The sequence below is a fragment of the Tauraco erythrolophus genome, chromosome 11, assembly GCF_009769465.1.
Source record: "Tauraco erythrolophus isolate bTauEry1 chromosome 11, bTauEry1.pri, whole genome shotgun sequence".
Classification (NCBI taxonomy): domain Eukaryota; kingdom Metazoa; phylum Chordata; class Aves; order Musophagiformes; family Musophagidae; genus Tauraco; species Tauraco erythrolophus.
In genome coordinates this window covers 13199053-13218324 of record NC_141475.1, presented here as the reverse complement: position 1 = coordinate 13218324, position 19272 = coordinate 13199053, and the positions used below count along the sequence as shown (strand labels likewise).

Genomic DNA, 19272 nt, shown 5'->3' with positions numbered 1-19272 from the left:
AGTTAATTACAGCAGACCGTGATTTTCAGTGCTAGGTGCTTGATGTTAGGCTCCCAAGCCTACGTTTGCATATGAAATAATTAGCCTCAGTTTCAGAACCAGCTGAACTGAGTCTGCTTAGTGCATGCTTAATAAAATCACTAATGTTCAAATTATTACAAAAAATACATTGCTATTTTAATGCATTAAAAAAACTCTCCCATAGAATGCAAAGAATTACCTGGTCCTATTCCCAAGGGACTTTAAATCAATTGGTAAGATTGTGCTGTCCACACTAATCATGAAACTGTAAGCCAAATTTGTTTTAGTACTCAGTGATTTCATTAACTTTTCCTTAGTGATGCTGAAGTTCAACCCAGTTTTGAGCCATCATCATGCAGGATGAGCTTGACATCTAAAAATTTAATTTTGTTATGTGAAAATACACACAAAGCATTTTTTTAGTGTGTTTATTTTAGTTTTTATTAACTCTATGATTATAGTGTAATATTAGACCATGCCATTTTACAGCAAATTCTTCCTATGGCACTAGTGTTCAAAGTGCTCTTCTTTGAACAGTGTGTAAGTGGAATTCAAAAGGAATTTCAACTTTCTTCTGTTAGATTTATTCAGTTTATGTATCAGATGTTCTGCTTAGACATGTTTCTTCCCAGTTCAGTGGCTGATATACTGCAGAACAATTCTGTAACTTCCTAAAAAGTCTTAAAAATTCTAACTCGGTATTTTTTCAATGTATTTTTTTTTTACTCAAGACAAAACATGATTTTATTCCTTCCTTGATATTTTCTGGTTTTGTGTGTTTTTCAACAACAGTTTATGGAGAGTGGGGGCAGGTTGAGGCAGAAAGGCCAGTGATTATATTGCCATTTTTACTTACCTTACACCTTAAACTGAAAGAGGGTAGATTTAGATTAGATATACAGAAGAAATTTTTCACTCTGAGGGTGGTAAGGTAAGCTGTGGATGCCCCATCTCTGGAGGTGTTCAAGGCCAGTTTGGGTGAGGCTTTGGGCAACCTGGTGTAGTGGAGGGTTTCCCTGCCCATGGCAGGGGGGTTGGAACTAGATGATCTGTGAGGTCCCTTCCAACCCTGACCATTCTATGATTCTATGATTTTAGTTTTCAGTAGCAAGATGCTATTCCACAAGAAAAACAGTAATGGCATCTGACCCTGTCTTTTAAACAAGAGTAGAGAACAGACTAAAGGAAAGCATCAGCTGAGGCTCTGTGGCATTCATGTGGCATAGAAGCCTTCTTTTCTTTTTCACATGTGAAAAATCTAAGACAGAAATGTGATTTCATTAGACTTTTACTGCTGTTTTTTTCTAGCTTAAAATGCAGTACTCCTGTTAAGATTTCATGTGAATATCTTCATATGTACCATATTATAATAATTGATTGCAGAATAAACAAGGCAAAACAGCTATCTCTGTAACTATAACAATTGGGAATTATACAGAAATTATAGAGAAGCTTTAGCATACCACAAACTCTGCAAAACTCTGTAAATCCCGATTTCTTTTCTATGCCAGTAGATTCCTGTTGTCAATGTGATTAGTTAGTAGCTATATTACCATTACGGAAACAATATTACAGCCAGAAACTCTGGTTCCTATTGGCCCCATTGCCTACCCTTTTTCACATTTGCTATTATGGTCCTTTTAGTCCTAGGTGAAATGTTTTCTGTTGTCTTTTCACATTCTATAAGAAACGCATCACAAATCCAACACACACAGTCAGAACTGGCAGTTCCTCAACTCCCGTAAGTTCAGAACTGCATGAAGGCTAAATTACTTCTGTCCCAGGAGACTGATTCTTTGAGGTCAAGTGAAGCTCATTAAGAAGAAGAGAGCGTGGGGAAGTTTGTGCTGTAGCCTTTCAGCTGTACCTATCATGTGTAAATGCTTTGAATTTTTTTATTTCCAGAACTGTGCAGACCCTTTACTATTGTACTGCTGGTGTATTTCTGTATTGGCCGAGTAGCATTGTTAGTGAACACATATAGCAAATAAGCAAAGTCTAATAAACAGGGCATGTAATTGCATTTAGAAGACTGGGATTCTCTTTCTGATTCTGACCTGTTTTATGAGTTTGGGAGCATCACACTTGCGTTCATGCCATTGTTTCAGCGTTCACCTCCCGCTGTAGTTATGCTGTGCGCTCTGCGGCACAGGGCTGTCTCATGTTGGTTAGTTTTACAATGCCGAACACAGATAAGGCCCTAGACACCACTGTTCTGTATGTGACAATAACAAATCCAGTGTCAGACAGACGGTTAATCCTCTAATGTAACATTTCTTCTTCTTTCTCCATGTAAGTGTTTCCGTTTTAATGAAATGGAAAATACCTAACTTGCTTTACTCCAAACTAATGAATAGATGAGTGCCATCAGAAGCTTTTTCTAGCAATTTAAAGAACAACAGGATAAAAAAAAAAAAAGGAAAAACAGCTCTTCTTTCTGTCTCTTTGTTGAGTCAGCACCAGAAATATTTATGCCTGAAGGACTCAGATTTGTTGAAGCTCAAGAGCTATGATAGAAACAAATGTCTTTTCTCTTCCGTTCAGTATTTACATATAAAAAGCACCTACTTTGAATATAGTTCCTGTTGTTGTCTCTGACTGAATAAGGGTGTGTGCATCATATTTACAGGAAAGAATGCTGAGGTATGTGATTGTTAATATTAAATCTTATTTTAAAATTTATTTTAATGCATTCTTACCAAAAGCAAAAATATACTACAGAAAGAAGAATGTTAGAAAAACACTACAGCAGCCTCAAATGAACATCTAGTGAAAGAGTATATTTTATTTGCATCAGTAAATTCTGTGTTAGCTTGGCAGACATGATACTATGCAGGAGCTTGTGAGGCATTCAGGGGCTGCTCGTCACCCTAGCTGTGGCCTTCAGATTCCGGTGGTAAGAAGGTTCGTCATCCCTCTCTACTCTCCTTCCTTTCTTCCTCCGAACATCAGCACAGGCCTCTGTCATTCAACCCATAACACTTCTCAGTTGCATTTCTCCTCAGTTTTGAGTATCAGCCATATTCAAAATAAGTCAGTTCCTCCACTACATCACCATTAGCAGCAAATTTTATTTTTTTCCTGTCCATTCTAGGAAAATGCTGCTTAGGTTCTCATTGTCTTGCACATCACCCACTGCAACCTCCTCTCCCCTCTGGTTTGCTTCCCTGTACCTTGGTGCACCAAGTAAAGCCCTTTCCAAATGCTACAAGCTATCTAGAACAAAATGTCAGTGTCCTGCACTCCTATCCTCCACATACCCCTCTAACTCCAGTTCCTCCTCAACACCTCTCTTCTGCCAGTAATAAAGGATGTCATAGCAGAGGTTAATGACTTGATTGCCTCTCCCCAGATATTGATCAGAGCCTGGGTAAAGATCTAATCTCAGGTGTTGAGAGGCAGTTCAAAAGAATCTCAAGTTTCCTAAAAATATGTTAAGAACTTCCTTGATTAAAAAAATGATCTTATTGCTTTGCCAGGTCTTCTTTGCATTTCTCACCCAGCAGGAAACGAGTGGCACAAGAGAAACACTTCTACTCTCAAAGCTCTCTAATATACATCAGACCATTACCGTATGTCTTTGTTTTGGGGTTTTTAAACAGAGTTGGCGTAGATCCAGATGAAGACCTGAAAACAGAAGCTGCAAGCCAGGTATGTCAGGATTTTAGACATACATGCTGAATTAAAAACTGTTCAGTTGTTAGCAGATCATGTTTGTCAAAAATAGCATTATAGCTGAAAATATTTAAAACGGGCAGGTTGACAATAAAAAGCTGCAAAGTATCTTTCTTGGACAAGGTTCAAAGAGAGGAGATGTATATATTTTTCAGTGTGCATGCACTCATAAATGTATTTAACTAAAAACATTAGAGTTTAAGAAAATTATAAACACATGCAAAGATATCCTGAGGCATCTTATAAACAAAATAGAAATATTGCCTTGATAAATCAAAATATTTATCACCTTCCAAATGCTGCATTCATGGAAATGAGACATCTCAAAACAATGTTTCATTCCCTAGAATGAAAAAGGAAAATGCGTAATGTTCAATTCTAGTAGGTCAGGTTTCTGAAAATATTTTTCAGTTATTTTTCACATGGAAATCAACTACATTGTGAACTTGAAAACTTTAAACTAAAGGAGGCTATTTAACGAGCTGCAGCTGCTCATCTGTCACCCTCCCTTTTTTTTCATACATATATGGCATTGTTTCAAATGCAGCACTGCCTGCCACAATAGTAGAATTCTACAAAGAGTCAATACACAGAGACATAACATGTGCTTCAGCACGGTAAGTGGAACAGCAGTAGGACTAGGGAGAAGCAATGCTGGAGTTGAGAAGTTGCCAAAGCAAAAAAAAAATGCCTATTACTGTGTTCCTATTTCTAGGTAATCCCATCTCATGCACTCTTTCAGACTGCACAACTGAAACTGAAATTGAAATCACTCAACAGTGATATAAATGTAGGAAATAAGTTAGGGAAAGACATGAATAAGATACTCCATTCACTTGAAAAAACATTAAAGATATCATTAGGCAGAATTTTGATATATACTCAGTATATATCATTCATACTGAATACGATTTACATACTGAGTATCCTTAACGTTTACACATTTTCACATATCTGAAGGCATTTAGGGTCTCAAATTTCTTTGAAACTGAATAGAATTCAGATGCCTAATTGTCCTAATATTTCTTTGGAAAAAAAAGGAAAAATAAGATTATTTATATCTAACCATATCCTTAGTTTTACAAATCAGTCACTAATTAAAAGGGCTAACACAACACTCCATTGCACCATGCCAAGATACTGATTTATTCTGAGTGTGAGGGCATTATTCACTAATATCGCTCTCCTAAGCATCTTGGTAGGAATTCTTGCAATTCCTCTCCCCAAATTCTGACCAAGGCCAGAACACAGAACCTTAATCTTAATCTCTTCTTGATTGGATTTTAAAGACAGATCATTTCAGAAATTTTCCACTTTGCAGCACTCGTGAATCATCAAAGATCAGAGAATGTTGAATGCAGTATAAGATTGACTGAATGCATGTTTTTTGAAAACCTGATTTCTTCAGAAGTCAATAGGCATCTAATTTTCTCCTTCTTTTATTAAAGGTGAAAATAATCATGTTTATGAATAACGATAACACATCCAGTGTCCCAGCTGTGCCCTGTGAATTAACACCTATCTCTGTTGACAAAATTCAGCAACACAACACAGAAGGTGTAAATAAATATAACACTTTTCATGCCCTATCATGTCCGAGTCCGAATTCCTTACAGTAGTAAGTTTTTACCTTGAAAGACAGTTTTGCGGCTCTGATTATTCTTTTTCCCCTTGTTGTTTTCTATTTTAATGTGTCTGAATTTTTTGTATTTGGTATCTTAATCTTTTATTAATTCAGACTTCTTGCACTGTATGTAGCCCTCTGTTTTAACTCAGTACCTACCAGTTATTAAGCTTATGTCAGTTTCTTTCAATTTTCTCTTTCATCTCATCTCTTTCTCATTCCTCTTCTTCCCTATTGTTGTCTTTTTTCTTTCCCTTCATTTCTAATATGTAGTTTTTATTTAGTTTACCTACTTCTCATTTTCTTCCTATGTTAGTGTCTTCACAGTGAAAGAAGTTGGTTTTCTTGCATATATCCCTGGACAAATAACGTATCAAGTGCCAGTATCTCCAACTGTCAGTTAAAGCTCTCGCCCATATGAACTTTAAACCATGTGCCAACTCTCATTGCTGTTAATTGGAGCTTCGGAATTGTACCAAAAATATGAACTAAATATATTCTCAAGAATAAGATGTTTAAAAGACAGAAAAATTAGTTGAAAATAAGCCTTTAGGTTCCTCCCTTCTCAACCAGACTACTCAGTCAGAATGGGGAAGCCACAAGGTCTGCTGTAGAGATTTGCATCCATCTCCTCTGATGACCACTCCAACTACCAGGACACAGGGTATCTTGCTGTGGGAACCTCTTGAACTATATCTGTAACCTGACCTGCATTTTTTAGAGGTAGAAAGAGCCTTAAACACCTTTCACCTCATGAATACTACAGCAGAGGCAATAGAAGCTATATGGCTGCATAACCCTTTTCCTTTCCCACCTCTTCATCTTGATCTCCCTTCTTTCCTTCCCTTCCCTTCCAAAATTCAGTTTTCTTTTCTCTGAAGGAATTCAATTTATTTAGTCAAGATTTCTATGTACATGGTTGTTTGAGGACTTCTGGTTATGCTCTATTCTGGACTGGCTCAACCAGGAACTTTGACAGCTAGCAGCAAATTCCAGTTTCAGTTACAAGACCTGAAACCCAGGGCTCCTTCTCTAGCAAAAGTGTAGAGCCTTTTAATTTATAGTTAACATCTGGACTTCACCATACCATGACCTCATCCATCAGAAGTGTCTCTCAGTTTCTTTGTGTCAGTTCTGCCTTGCCTTTCTTTAAAGGTGTTTATCATCAAATCACTATCACAACATAAGCATAAACAGAAAAAATAAATAGCCTCATATTCTTATCCATGAACTTACTGATAGATTGTTATAAACCTGTTCTGAAAGAACCGAATTACGTAATACATACTACAGATTATATATATTGTTGTATAGAAAATAGTAAATAAACAAAAGCAGTGTGCCATAGCATGTACATTCAGAGTATAAACACAAACGCTAACTCTGATAAGCAGAATGCAGGATACATAATCACTAAGCAGAATTACAAAGTTAATCTATTAAAAAACAGCTAAAGTTTTTATGGCAGTGGGCTTTCTAATTAATTCCCCATAAACAAAGATAATCAATAGAATGTTTTATTCAGATGGTTTATGTATCTCAAATTCTGCTATGTTAATCTCTATTGAAGTGTAAGAATATATTTTTTACAAGCATTTTGGAAACGTATTGTAGATGTAGTATTGATCTCAGGAGAAAACTAAATAGCCTACAAAACACCTATCAATATCCTCTTCGTCCAACTAATGTTCATGGTTTATTTAACCATTCCTGTATCTTTATTAGTATAAGGAAATTATTTACACTTTCGCCATCAGTTTTATCTGCCAACTGGTTAGTGAATTTATTGCAAGTGACTAATGAGAATAATCTCCACAGGGGTAATTCCCAAGTAAGAGATAAGGAATATTGGCGTTCTCGCTTCCCAGAGAGAAAATTGTCCAGAAGAGGTGATGGACTGTGTCCCCTACTTCTACCTCTCTGAACCGCAAGGAAAAGTGAAGTTACTTTTTAAGATCATAGGATCCAAGAATCTGCAATAGCCCAAAAGCATTCACACCAATATCTCCTGCCATCCCTTGACTACTGTTTATGCAGGAGCTGCATGACAGAACTACTCAGATTCCCATTAGCATCACAGCTGATAACAAAACACAGGTTTCATATACAAATGGAAGAAGGTGCAACACTTGTCAAACACATTGCTCAATCAAGCCAGAGGTTACAGGCCACCAGAGCAGGGATGAAGCAAAGCAGCAATACACATTAATGCAAGAAATAAAAGCAGGTCCAGGTCAGGGACAGCAAATTCTGGCAAAATTGTACTCTGATGTACTTTTTTGTCCACTGCTTTTATATGGGAACATGAATGCAAGAGGAAGCGAGATATACAATGAGTTTGGAAAGATAAAATAACTAACATCACTATGGCTTCTGGAAACATTAGTAGTCAAACCAAGGACACAGGCCAATTACATAGACTCTGTGCTTTTAATTAGCCTTCTCTACTTGCACTCATTGGCTGCTTGCTGCAGCTTATCCCATGATATTTTTATTTCCATGCCTGTCCTTCTCTGTCGTCTCTATACCTGTCCACCCTAGTCCTTAACCCTCTTTGTGTTCTTGTTCTGATCTAACATAGACCTTACCTGCCTGTTACCTTGTGCTTCCTGTTTGAATGTTACAATCCTTTTCCCAATCTTTATCTGTCCTGCCAAAATACATAAGAGTGTTCTGCTGCTCGGTTAAGAATTAGTACCAATCATCTTCCTCCTCCCCATTTGCTAGGGAGATTTGCTAAAATACTCAATTCAGTAACAAGGAAACAGATCCCAAGAATAAGGGTCCAGAGGAGGGCCACGAAGATGATAAGAGGGCTGGAGCACCTTTCCCATGTGGACAGGCTGAAAGAGTTGGGGCTGTTCAGCCTGGAGAAGAGGAGGCTCCGGGGTGACCTTATAGCGGTCTTGCAGTACCTCAAGGGGGCCTACAAGAAAGATGGGGAGAGGCTGTTCAGGAGGGCCTGTTGTGATAGGACAAGGGGTAATGGTTTTAAAATAGAGGGAGGTAGATTCAGATTGGATATTAGGAAAAAGTTTCTCACCATGAGAGTTGTAGAACACTGGAACAGGTCCCAGAGAGGTGGTGGATGCTCCATCCCTGGAGACGTTCAAGGCCAGGTTGGACGAGGCCCTGAGCAACCTGATCTAGTTGGAGATATCCCTGTTCCTTGCAGGGGGGTTGGACTAGATGACCTTTGAAGGTCCCTTCCAGCCTTAACCATTCTATGATTCTATGAATAACATTTGGCCTGTTTGGTGCGTTCTTAAGTTCACTATGACCACCCTTCACATTAGCAAAATCATAACAGCTACAACACGGTTTCTGTCTCTGTATAACCTTATTCAAGACTCTGAAATCAGTGTAAAAGTTCCCATCTACAGGCTGGCTTGGAACTAGACCTTACAGTTTTGAGGATCAGACCATTAACATTATTATCATCAGCCAATTTACATGTTTATTAATGTATAACAGGAAATTATTTTTTAATTTAATATTACATAAGCTATAGAAAAATTAGTTTAAAATTGCATAAAGAAAAGACATCTAACTTGCAGCAAAACATAAGACAATAATGAAATATCCTTAGAGATCTGGCAATGCCATTCCTAATTCCATCCTGCTACTAATTCTTACGCTAGTACTGATGTGATGCCCAAAGCACAACAAATTGTCTTTGTACAGATGATTGTTTCTAATGTATTATTCCAAATTATGACCCTGAGTAAAGGGACACTCCATCCGTCTACCTGTGCATCATACAAAAGTATTGGTTTGAAGAATGGAAAGCAGCATTTTGAGTCTTGTTGACTCAAGACGTGTTCCTCTCCCCTTGGAAAGAGGAATGACATTTTGTTAGACATACACAAATAGCATCTGATCTTGTAAGAGTAAACTGAAGTGATCCCACAATGGCAATTAAATCAAAATATCATTTTATTGATCTCAGAATACAGTGCTTCTCAGCTGCTTAAAAAAATTGGAATCATTAATGAAAGTAAATGCTGCACTCTTCCAATGAGTATATAGCAATGAGAAATGCGCCATATGAGCCAGTGTGCTCCTAACCTGATTCAGAGATGACATTCATGCGCCATAGAAGCTTTTTAAATTTAAAAAAAAGTGCAATTAATTGTAATTTGGTTTGACATGTACTTTTAATTTCAGAACTTCATGTTTTACTTCTGTTATTAAAATGCTTTTCACTTTATTCATTTGTTTATTTTCCAGAGTGCATCTAACTTGGATAAAAGTACGACCAAAGCTGAGAGTGCATGGCTGTTCAGAATTTGGTATGGCTTTGACCACAAGTATCCTTTTTTTATTTTTTTATAAGTCATAGATGATAGTTGCATTACAACTGGCACCTTCAAAATATTTTAATGTGTTTAGTAAGGGGAAGAAATTTTGGAAGTTCAAACAGAAGATCTAGAAAAGCTGGGCAGTGCAGTGGTAGTACATTCCAAATTGAGGCTATAAGGAGTGAAAACAAGCTAAGAAGCTCTACCCTACAGTAGTATATAGACAATAGGTTTATTTAAATTGATCTTTTTTAAATTCCAGCATAAAACTAATCCAATTATTAATCAGATAATGTATAAAAGTGTAAATTCTTTGGGAAACCAGGAGGTTGGAAGACTGAAGCAGCCCAAGGGCTGCTGTCTGCCCACATATTCAGAAAGCAGTAGCTACCCAAGAGAAAGTAAAAATGAGACAACACTGGTTTACCCACACCTCTTAGAGAAAGTTGCACCCATTGTGAAGATGTAGCTCCTAAGACTTCTGTGTAGCTTGTACTTCCTATTCCCTGGATTCTTGAGTCTTTGTGCTTCTATTCACATTTCTACTGACACATGTATAGTAGAGATCTTGAATATGGGTTTCTGATGCTTTATTCTGGAAAGTCTGGTTTCCATGTCTCTTGCATTTCAAGAAAATAAGTGATTTTTTTATAAATTATTCTTTAAAAAAAAACAACACACCTCTCAAAGCCAAGGTAGAACATGCGCTCTGACACTCATGTTGTCACTAATGCCCATGCAAAGATGGTAAAAGCTACCGTTCTAAGTTATTGTCATTTTAAACTGACTCTGCAAAGTCTGTGCATAGCTATCAGCGAGATCCCACAATAACAATCATGCCCTAAGACTTAACGGAGATATACAATGAATATAAGAGAAGCCCATCTGCATTTCCATGCATATTGGCTCAAGAGCTGAACAGGCAAAGCTCTACCAGTAGCCTCCATTATTCAATAGCACATCTATTGGTCCATTACCCTGCACTACTGAGTAGAGATTAACGTTCAGGCTACATATGTTTTTCTGATACCACCTGCAGCAAACTAGGATGAAATAAAAATGTATTGATGATAACATGTAACTCTCTGGGAATACAGCTTCCTTAAAGAGTTCATATGAAGACTTTTGATGGAAAAAACATCTTTTTGGTTAAAAATGAATGTATTGCCCAAATTCATCTACTAGAGCAGTTTTAAGGGCCAAAAAGCATTTAGTATTAGAATCTTTCCCTAGGATAATTCTTCAAGAATACTTATAAATAGCAGGAGAATGCTGTATAAAGGGGGAAAACGTTTAAATGCTAATGCTGAATACCAGCATAACTAGCTTTACCACCCAGTCCCCCTTCTTCAGAAGGAATAGCCTGTGGTTCTGGTATATCTTAGAAAGTAGAAGTCAGAAGGAACAGGGGGAAAATTTGCTCTGAAGGGAAAAAAAAAAAAAAGAGAGGAAGCAAAAAATATATAGAAGGCAAGAACTGGACAGAGGCATGAGTTAAAAAACGGCATGAAAGACAACAAGGGTAGAGCTAGAAAACAAGGAACAGAGGCAGAAGGGAAAAAGAAATCAATATGAAAATGTCAGACAACAGTACCTGCAAAATGAAAGGACTGTAGAATGCACAAGAAGCAACGCTTCCCAGAGATTGTGTGGTAGAGATCTTGAATATGGGCATATGATGCTTTATTCTAGAAAGTATGGTTTGTGTCTTGTGCGTTTAAAGAAAATATTTTAAGCTATTTTAAAAAATATATTCTTAGAACAAATTTATTCATAAATGTCCATCTCCTAGTTAAGTCAAACTTTTTTTAGATTTTAGATTTGCAGGGATTATAGTCTTGCCATTATTCTAAAATATATTTTTATTACAAATAATACTTCTACATTTTACTAATCCTGAAAACATATACCTGCACAGAATAATGGTTCAACCCACTAATGCTGTGACTCACCTCTTTGAGCATTTCTTTGGTATGACTATTTCTGAAAGACATTCTTTTCAGGGAGAGAGAAATTATCCACCCAAGCTTTCTTTTGCCTTTCCCTGCCTAATGTTACAAAGCTGTGCTGCTAAATTTAGAAGAAATTGTCATGTACATACTATGTGTGCCCAATACAAGAGTGCATAGAGGATTATGCAATATAAAGTTTTCTTTGAAAAGATATGGCAAAGTAATAATCTATCTGTTTATATACTTCGAAAGCATACAAGACTGTGACATTTCTATAGTTTGACATTTGCTCTTAGGCATTAACACAAATCTACCCACTCTTCTGGCAATAACATCTCTTATGCCTATTTATTTCACAAGGGAAAAGCAAGAGGGAGGAAATATCACTGAGGAAATAAAAAAGTTGTGCTGTTCCTTGCTGTCCTTATAAATGATTTCCACTTAGTTCAGTAGTCTTAGGCAATGTGCCATGCTAGGGGAGAACTATACAAAAAAAACCCTGAAATTCTGATTGAGAATCAAATTCTATTTTTATTCTGAAAGAAACAGTAGGAGCCTGATCCAAAGCCAGCTGGGTTCAATAAAGGTTGTTTTCTTTACGCAAGTATCTTTGAATCAGGTATTGACACCTAACATACCATTCTCTAAAATCTAGGCTAAGAAATGTTAATATTGGAATAATAAAAATGAAGAAGAGATGATTTAAATATTTAGAGGTATCCTCTTGGATTTTCATCTCAATAATTTAAACAAGGAAAATGCAAACTAAAATACTTGTTATCTGACAGTGGGAAAATTCCAGTGAATTTATTTCAACTTTTGTTTTTACAGCTTACAGTGTATTACCATCTGAAGCTGTAATATCCTCCTTAAGGCTAGTGGAAAAGTGAAGGAATAAACAAAGGTATTTCAAGAATTTATCAGGGAAAGAAAACAAGATCTATAATCCAGCCCTATATACATGGCTTTATATTGTTGCTTGTGTTTTCTCAACACAGACGTAGCCAAATTTAGCTAACAAATGAATAAGCAAGCGGAAATTTTGTCCTGCAAAGGGCAACAACCTGTGTGTATAAGGGCAGAGCTCAAACAAGTGGTGAGCAAAGTTATTCCATTCCAGAGCATCCCACAACAAAATTAGAACTTTGCTCCCAGCTAGTAGCAATTTGCTTTTAACTTATGCTCAGTCCCAAAACTCTTTGTTTGCTTACTTCAGCAAACATCACTGGTTTTTGCCTGCCTAGTCCCGAGACATTGTGTACCTGACTAGAGTTAGAATTTCTCCTCTACACAGGCCTGTATTCCCAGTTACGATCTATCACTAAAAATGAAAGTAAATTAATATGAGTGCCTTGCAAACAATCTTCACCTGCTTTTCCAGCCACTTTAGACTGAACTCCTGCAGTCATTTCCAGTTTAACATGATCTTATACACGGCTTTTTGTTCACTAAGGCTTCTTTCTCTCTCTGTGTTCGTGTAATTCTCACTTCCCCATGTGGGGGCAATTTTTGCTCTCGCTGGCTTTTCTGTAGCATCAGTCAGGAAGATGACTAAACTGTTCTCCTGGCTTCTCATGCTGTATACTGAGAAGAAAAGGAGAATTTGGGGTTGCTGCACTACAGTTTGCACAGAAGTGCAAAAATAACTGAAACTGAAGATGTAAAAAGGAGAGCCTAATGTATATGCCAAGATGTTTCCATCGATAAACACTCACCATCTTCATAAGGAGAAGCCTATGTTATGTTGCAGGGTATGTACTTTAACAGTGCACACTGCAACTTAGATTGAGAAAAAATAGTTACCGCATAACAGGAAAAGGTATGCAAGATTACAATAGAAGAAAGCAAGAAGGGAAGGAAGAGGAACAAAGACTTCAATGCACGGTAAGTTTCTTTGAACACTTAAGCACTGAGTTGCAAGACACAGGCCTTGGGCCCACCTGCAGCCAGGTCTAATCACGTGTTTTCTGGCAATGGGGCAAGGATGAGATTGCATGTAACGAGGTCCTCCAGGAGTAAACGCCATGACCAGAGCACTAACACTTGTGGGGTGAGACGGAGCAAGAGATACCTGATGGTGGTTGCTAGCTGGCCAGCACGGGTATTACAGGTGTTGCAAGGACAGGCCTACTGCATCCTCAATACTGCTAGAGCTACCAAATAGCAACATAGCTGTAACTTGCACAGAGCTTTGCTTTTCCAGCAGCTCATGTGCATGCTGCCACAAATAGAGTAGGAAGAGGAGCGCTTTTTCCTCCTTTACAGATTTCTTGTCAATCTGAGGAACTAACATTCAGTTACACTGAATAGAAGCAGGAGTCTGGGACAGTGAGCTAATTCTCCATAAAGGAACTTCTAAAAGCATTTCTACCTGAACTGCAGTTATCCATCATTCCGATACATTCCTTTCAGTTTAAAAAAAGGTTTGTGTCCTTTGCACTTGCCTGAAATCAATCAGCCAAAAGGAATCGCATTATTTGTAGACTTAAAAAGTTTACCCTCCTTAACTTACCAGAGTACCTATCATTTTATTTCTCCTGTGCTTTGTATCTGGATAAAACAGACATAATGGCTGCCTACGAAGTAAGATAAGTACTGTGAGAAAATGGAAAAGCTACTAAAAGCACAAGTGCATTCCAGGGTGAAATGACAAAGACGACTTCTGTGTTTTGTGGTTTTCAGCTGAAATCTTCCTTATGGGATGACTTGTCACCCACATATCAGACATCTTTGGAAGGAAAAGACAAGAGGCTGTAAGCTTGCATGTGCAGACTATTTTCTTTTACCTGCAGCAGAACAAAAGGTTCCTTAATTACTAATATTCTGATCTGGTATTCTTTATGACTCCAGGAACAACAGCAAAATAACACACAGTGTCCTAGTCTTCAACCAGAACTTTGTTTTGCTAGGCAGTTTTCAAACAGAGAAGAGACATCTTATCTCAGACACTTTAGTCTAATTATGAATCAAAGAAGTATCAGATAATGCAACGTAAGCAAATTCAGATACCCCATGCACAGTAATGCAGAATTGGCTAACAGGAAAGGCAGACATCATAGCATATATATTCCAATAGAGCACGAGAACCAGTTTTGCAGGTGTTACAAGCAGAGCGTAATAAAAGCTGATAGGAAAGCACAGATCCTAGTTAGTGGATATCGTAACATGAACATGACACAAGAGCAGCTGACTATATCATAGACTTGCTCAAACGCTGAAAAAAAAAAAAAACCACAAACCATAAGCACTACAAGGTCTCCAGAAGGTATTTTATCATTAGCAACAATTACCTGAACTTGGTTCAAAACTCGTTCCAACACACATTTTCAAGCATGTGATCTAGAAAAACTCATTGTTCTTTTTACAGCACAGATAATCAGAAGATCTGATTTGGTGCTATTTCCTGACCCTTTCCAAGGACACCAGATTGTTGAAACTCTGCAAATTAACCTAATAAATAAACATGGCTAATGATTAACCAGAATAATAAGTGACCTCAGTTTGTCCTCCGTTCACAAAAAAGAAATCTGGATAAATAATTCTTAAACAATTCCATACTGAATATGCAAGTAAAATCATTCTCATTTGTAAAGTTTCTCTCACGTCAATTCTTTGAAAATCTTATTCACATCCACGTATTTTTTACAAGAAAAAATTACTAAACATGAGTTAAAGTAACAAGTGTGGATGCAAGGTTAAATACAAACTGTTAAATAAGAAAATCTCTGGTTCTTTTGAATATTTGACATATGATCTTTTTCACCATTCAATTGCGTAGAGACATATGTAAAGATTATTTGTCATAGTTTCTTGATATTCTTATTGCAACATATAAGTCTTTGAACACACCCTTTCCCCACCATGGTCCTGAAGGAAAAAGGAAGCCACAGGAATTTTTGTTCCACAAAATATAATCAAAATGAGATAAAGTTTGAAAATTTTACAGTTTAGATTTTTTTCATCTTGACGCTAAGATACAGCACATTGCAGAAAGGTCTATTTACATCTTTAAAAAACAAAAAAAAAAAGTGAGGTTATGGAGAAGAGGAACTGACAAGGGAAGACAATAGAAAGATCAGATTCTTCTTCTTAGTCTAATTTTACCTCTCATAGTTATGTAAAATAATACAAAAAATAAGTCATTCTCAAAGAGGATATTTTTTGCCAAAGGTTTTACTTCACTGGTAGCAAGGCCATTAGATCACATTTCTTGATTTCTTTAAAGCATTCAGAATAGTATGCAGTGCATTTGCCTTTAAAAGAAGAAATAGACACACACAGGAGAAACTTTATGGGACCTAAAAAAAAAAAAAAAAAAATCAATATTCAAAATAATGGTTAAACAGTGCAGGCATGGGACAAGTGGAGACGTAGAGCATGCCATTATTATTGCAATGTGAGAAAAAGGGAAGTGCTTTACTGTAAATCTCTTTTCACATTGAAGTCTACAACAAAAAACACCATACATTTTGTAAGCTGTTACTGAATCCTTGTTATCATCCATTGGAGACATGCTGGGCCAGGTTCTATTTTCTGTTCTTTGCGTCAAATGGTCATTGATTTTCGTAAGAGTTTTGCATGGTATCTAAGAACCTGGCCTACAGCTTATTCTTGACAACTAGGTGTAGAATCACCAGCTTTTCTATTTGACATCCCAGCTCATTGGACATAGCATACCTTTCGTTTGTGCTGTTCAAGGGGTTCTCTCAATTTCTGATAAACAAGGATCACAAATGAATATAAAGACAACATCACAAACCCCAGTGGTCTCAATATAAATGCATGGGACTATGCAACCATGTCACTTTCTTTCATGTAAAAATATATTAAAATGCGTTAAAATCTGCAAGAGCTAGAAACTACAATCCTCATCCTGCAAGGAATTCTAAAATTTAAGAATAAAATTGCTCATAGAAGAAATATAGCATGTTAATCTCTCCAGTATAAAACAACTCCACAGCTCATTTTAAAAGTGGAGAATAGGTTTTTTCCCCTCTCTGCAGTATTTCTGAAATGTTTTCGAGGCTCATCAGCTGCATAAGAGTCTGGCAGTCCACAAAGTAGGTCAGAAAGTTGACAAAAGAGTAGAGAAGTGGAACAAAAGCCTCTAGAGCTCTAAAATCTGGCTTTTGGTGGGCTCTCTGCAGAAGTCGTTAATGTGCCTTCCCCACATGGTTTGCTGGAGCCAGGGCAGTACAGGGGAAGGGGACAGGAAACGAGTAAAGCTTCTGTCTACAATGCTGCTGAAACTTTTTTTGTTGTTTCAGCAAACCTGTGCTTTAGACACTGAGATAATACATCTGAAAATTTTTGACTAGGTATGACTAATTCTCTCAGTATGTTTTAGCAGCTGGCATTAAAGAAGCCCCTTTCTCTGCAAAGCACAACTACGTGCTTCGCCTCTGCTTGTGGGTGAGCAGAGAGCTTCCCTGACCTGAGGGACAGTTCCACTACACCCAAGAGCTGAAATATCTGAGCCATTCCTCCCAGTTTACCAAGGACTATTTCTGCAGCTATACGACAAGTGGATGCTTATAAGTACCACCGAGAGCACATTGCATTTCATCCAACCAAGGCCTCAGCCAGGCAATCCAGTTTACAGAAGTGTTTCATTTTTTCTCTTAAATTATTACAGTTATTTTTAGCTGTATGAAGCCACCATCTTTAGCATGTTAAAACTAAACTGCATCAAGATTTACCCTCTAGCATAAGAGAAATTCAGTACATACACTACCAAGACAGAACTAATTACAGAAGATTCCTCTTATAGGCTTATTTTATACAGAGGTGCTATATTAATAGCTATTGACCAAGAACCAAGAGTTCTGGCATGAACAAGAGTCACAACTAGAAAAATTGCTACATTTAAAGAAACCCCACACCATCCAGTTCTGCAGCTTACTTCTACCTGCATTGCTGCCTGTTACAATACCTGTCAAATCAAAATACAGAACTTAAAGAGTTGATCTAAAGCCTAGTGAAGTAAGTGGAACTCACATTTTATTGACCTCAATAAAAACATAGGTCAGGCTCTCTTAGTATCTGATTTTACTGATAAGTATTATTTATTATTCCGTGTGACAATTTTCCGTTTAGCTTTATTTTTCCTCCCCTTCTCACTTTATTATTACAGCATACTGTAGCCTGAACATATAAACATGCAGAAGCCTAGGCTTGTATTAGTCCACTCAAGCACAAAAATCATAGTTCACTGACTGACAATACCTAACAGCACTCAGGAAACTTAAGTATGATGTAAGAGTAACAGAAACTTATAACACAGATTTAATCAAGCCTAACATAAAACCTTCTTTCAGGCCTCTTATTGTTTCATTTACAGCCCCATATATGCAAAAAAGTTACTTTGCACTACATCAAAAGTGGTTTTAAATGTTCTTCTGCATGTGTGTCTTTCACTGTTGCCCTTCCAGTCACTCAGCACATATCGGAATGTTCAGATGTAAATACTGCACATGCTGCATATGTAATAGCATCTATAAATGGCACTTTTTTTACAGCAGCAATTGTCACAGCAAGATACTGCTAATTATAACATCAGCTAACCAAGAAATTGGTAATAGTGCCTAGGAAGGGTCTGTTACTAATGTTAAATTACAATGCTATTCCTGTAAAAGCTGTAAGACTAAAGAAATTCAGTAATATTATTACTAGGAACGCCAAAGGGCATATTAATGTTTTGCAATTAGAAAATATTCTTGAATTGAACTCTTTTACAGAAAATTAGTATCTAGATGCAAAACCCTTAAAATCACTGACATGTTCCAGTGCCTTCAGTGGGTGTGGATGAGATCCTCAATACAGGTCTCATTTGGAAGCTTAATCTGTATATTGGCATTTTTCCCGTTCTAGGTGGTTGCTCTGGAAAAAACAACACTGTTGGTATCTTTAGTTTGTGTTGGTTATGATAGCGTTCAGTTAACTTCAGCTATTTTAGCACACTAACACAAAAGCACCAATAAGGCTGAAGCAAATATGCGAGGGGAAAAAAAAAATGTTTGGCTCTAATTTTAAGAACACTCTGGCAATCAGTGATTCAAAATAACGCAATTCTTGGCAGAGAAACTCAAGAGCTGTTTTCTATTTTCTGATATTGAAATAGGTGCCTGATTCACTAGAACACGTGCATCGTCACATGCTCAACTATATTGTGAATCAACCAATCGGTACCAGTTCTTAATTCAGCACTTCTCAAGGGGATGTGAAGGGAAGGCAGAGAGGATAAGTCAGAAGAATGAAAATAGGGATTTAGGGCTGACTACAAGTTTGCATGAGGTGTTGCAGCAGATTATCACACCTTATGAGTTCACTTTAACTATTGTTAGAGCATGCAAATTCCTGAACAGAGGAGACAAAGGCTTTCTTTCATCTTCCACTATACTACAAGCATGATGGAAATCAAATTAGAGGGCCCATAGGAACAGTCTCTTAAATTAGATGCCAAAAAAAAATATCCACAGAGCACTTCTAAAAAATGAAGGCTGTGGCCTTTTATTGTTCATAAATATAGACCTAGAACTCCGGAACCTCTGGATTTCTGTAGATTCAAGCCATCCTAGCAGAGTTTTTTTTCCTGTAGAACTAGCACCATTTCTTCCAGCTGAACATGTTTGTAGGCTTCTCAGTGAAAGCTGTTTGCCATAACTTACCATCCTGACTTTCTTCGCACAGTGTGATATAC

The 19272-nt window shown here is 37.2% G+C and overlaps 1 protein-coding gene across 2 annotated transcripts in view; it reads left to right on the top strand.

Moving 5' to 3' along the window:
- SLC9A9 (solute carrier family 9 member A9) overlaps window positions 1–19272 on the top strand; it is a 204946-nt gene that overhangs the window by 145896 nt on the left and 39778 nt on the right. For both annotated transcript variants that reach the window (XM_086618199.1, XM_086618200.1), the window contains 2 exons: window positions 3624–3672; window positions 9551–9630. In XM_086618199.1, the coding sequence (XP_086474325.1) occupies window positions 3624–3672; window positions 9551–9630 (129 nt within the window). The remainder of the gene's footprint in view (window positions 1–3623; window positions 3673–9550; window positions 9631–19272) is intronic.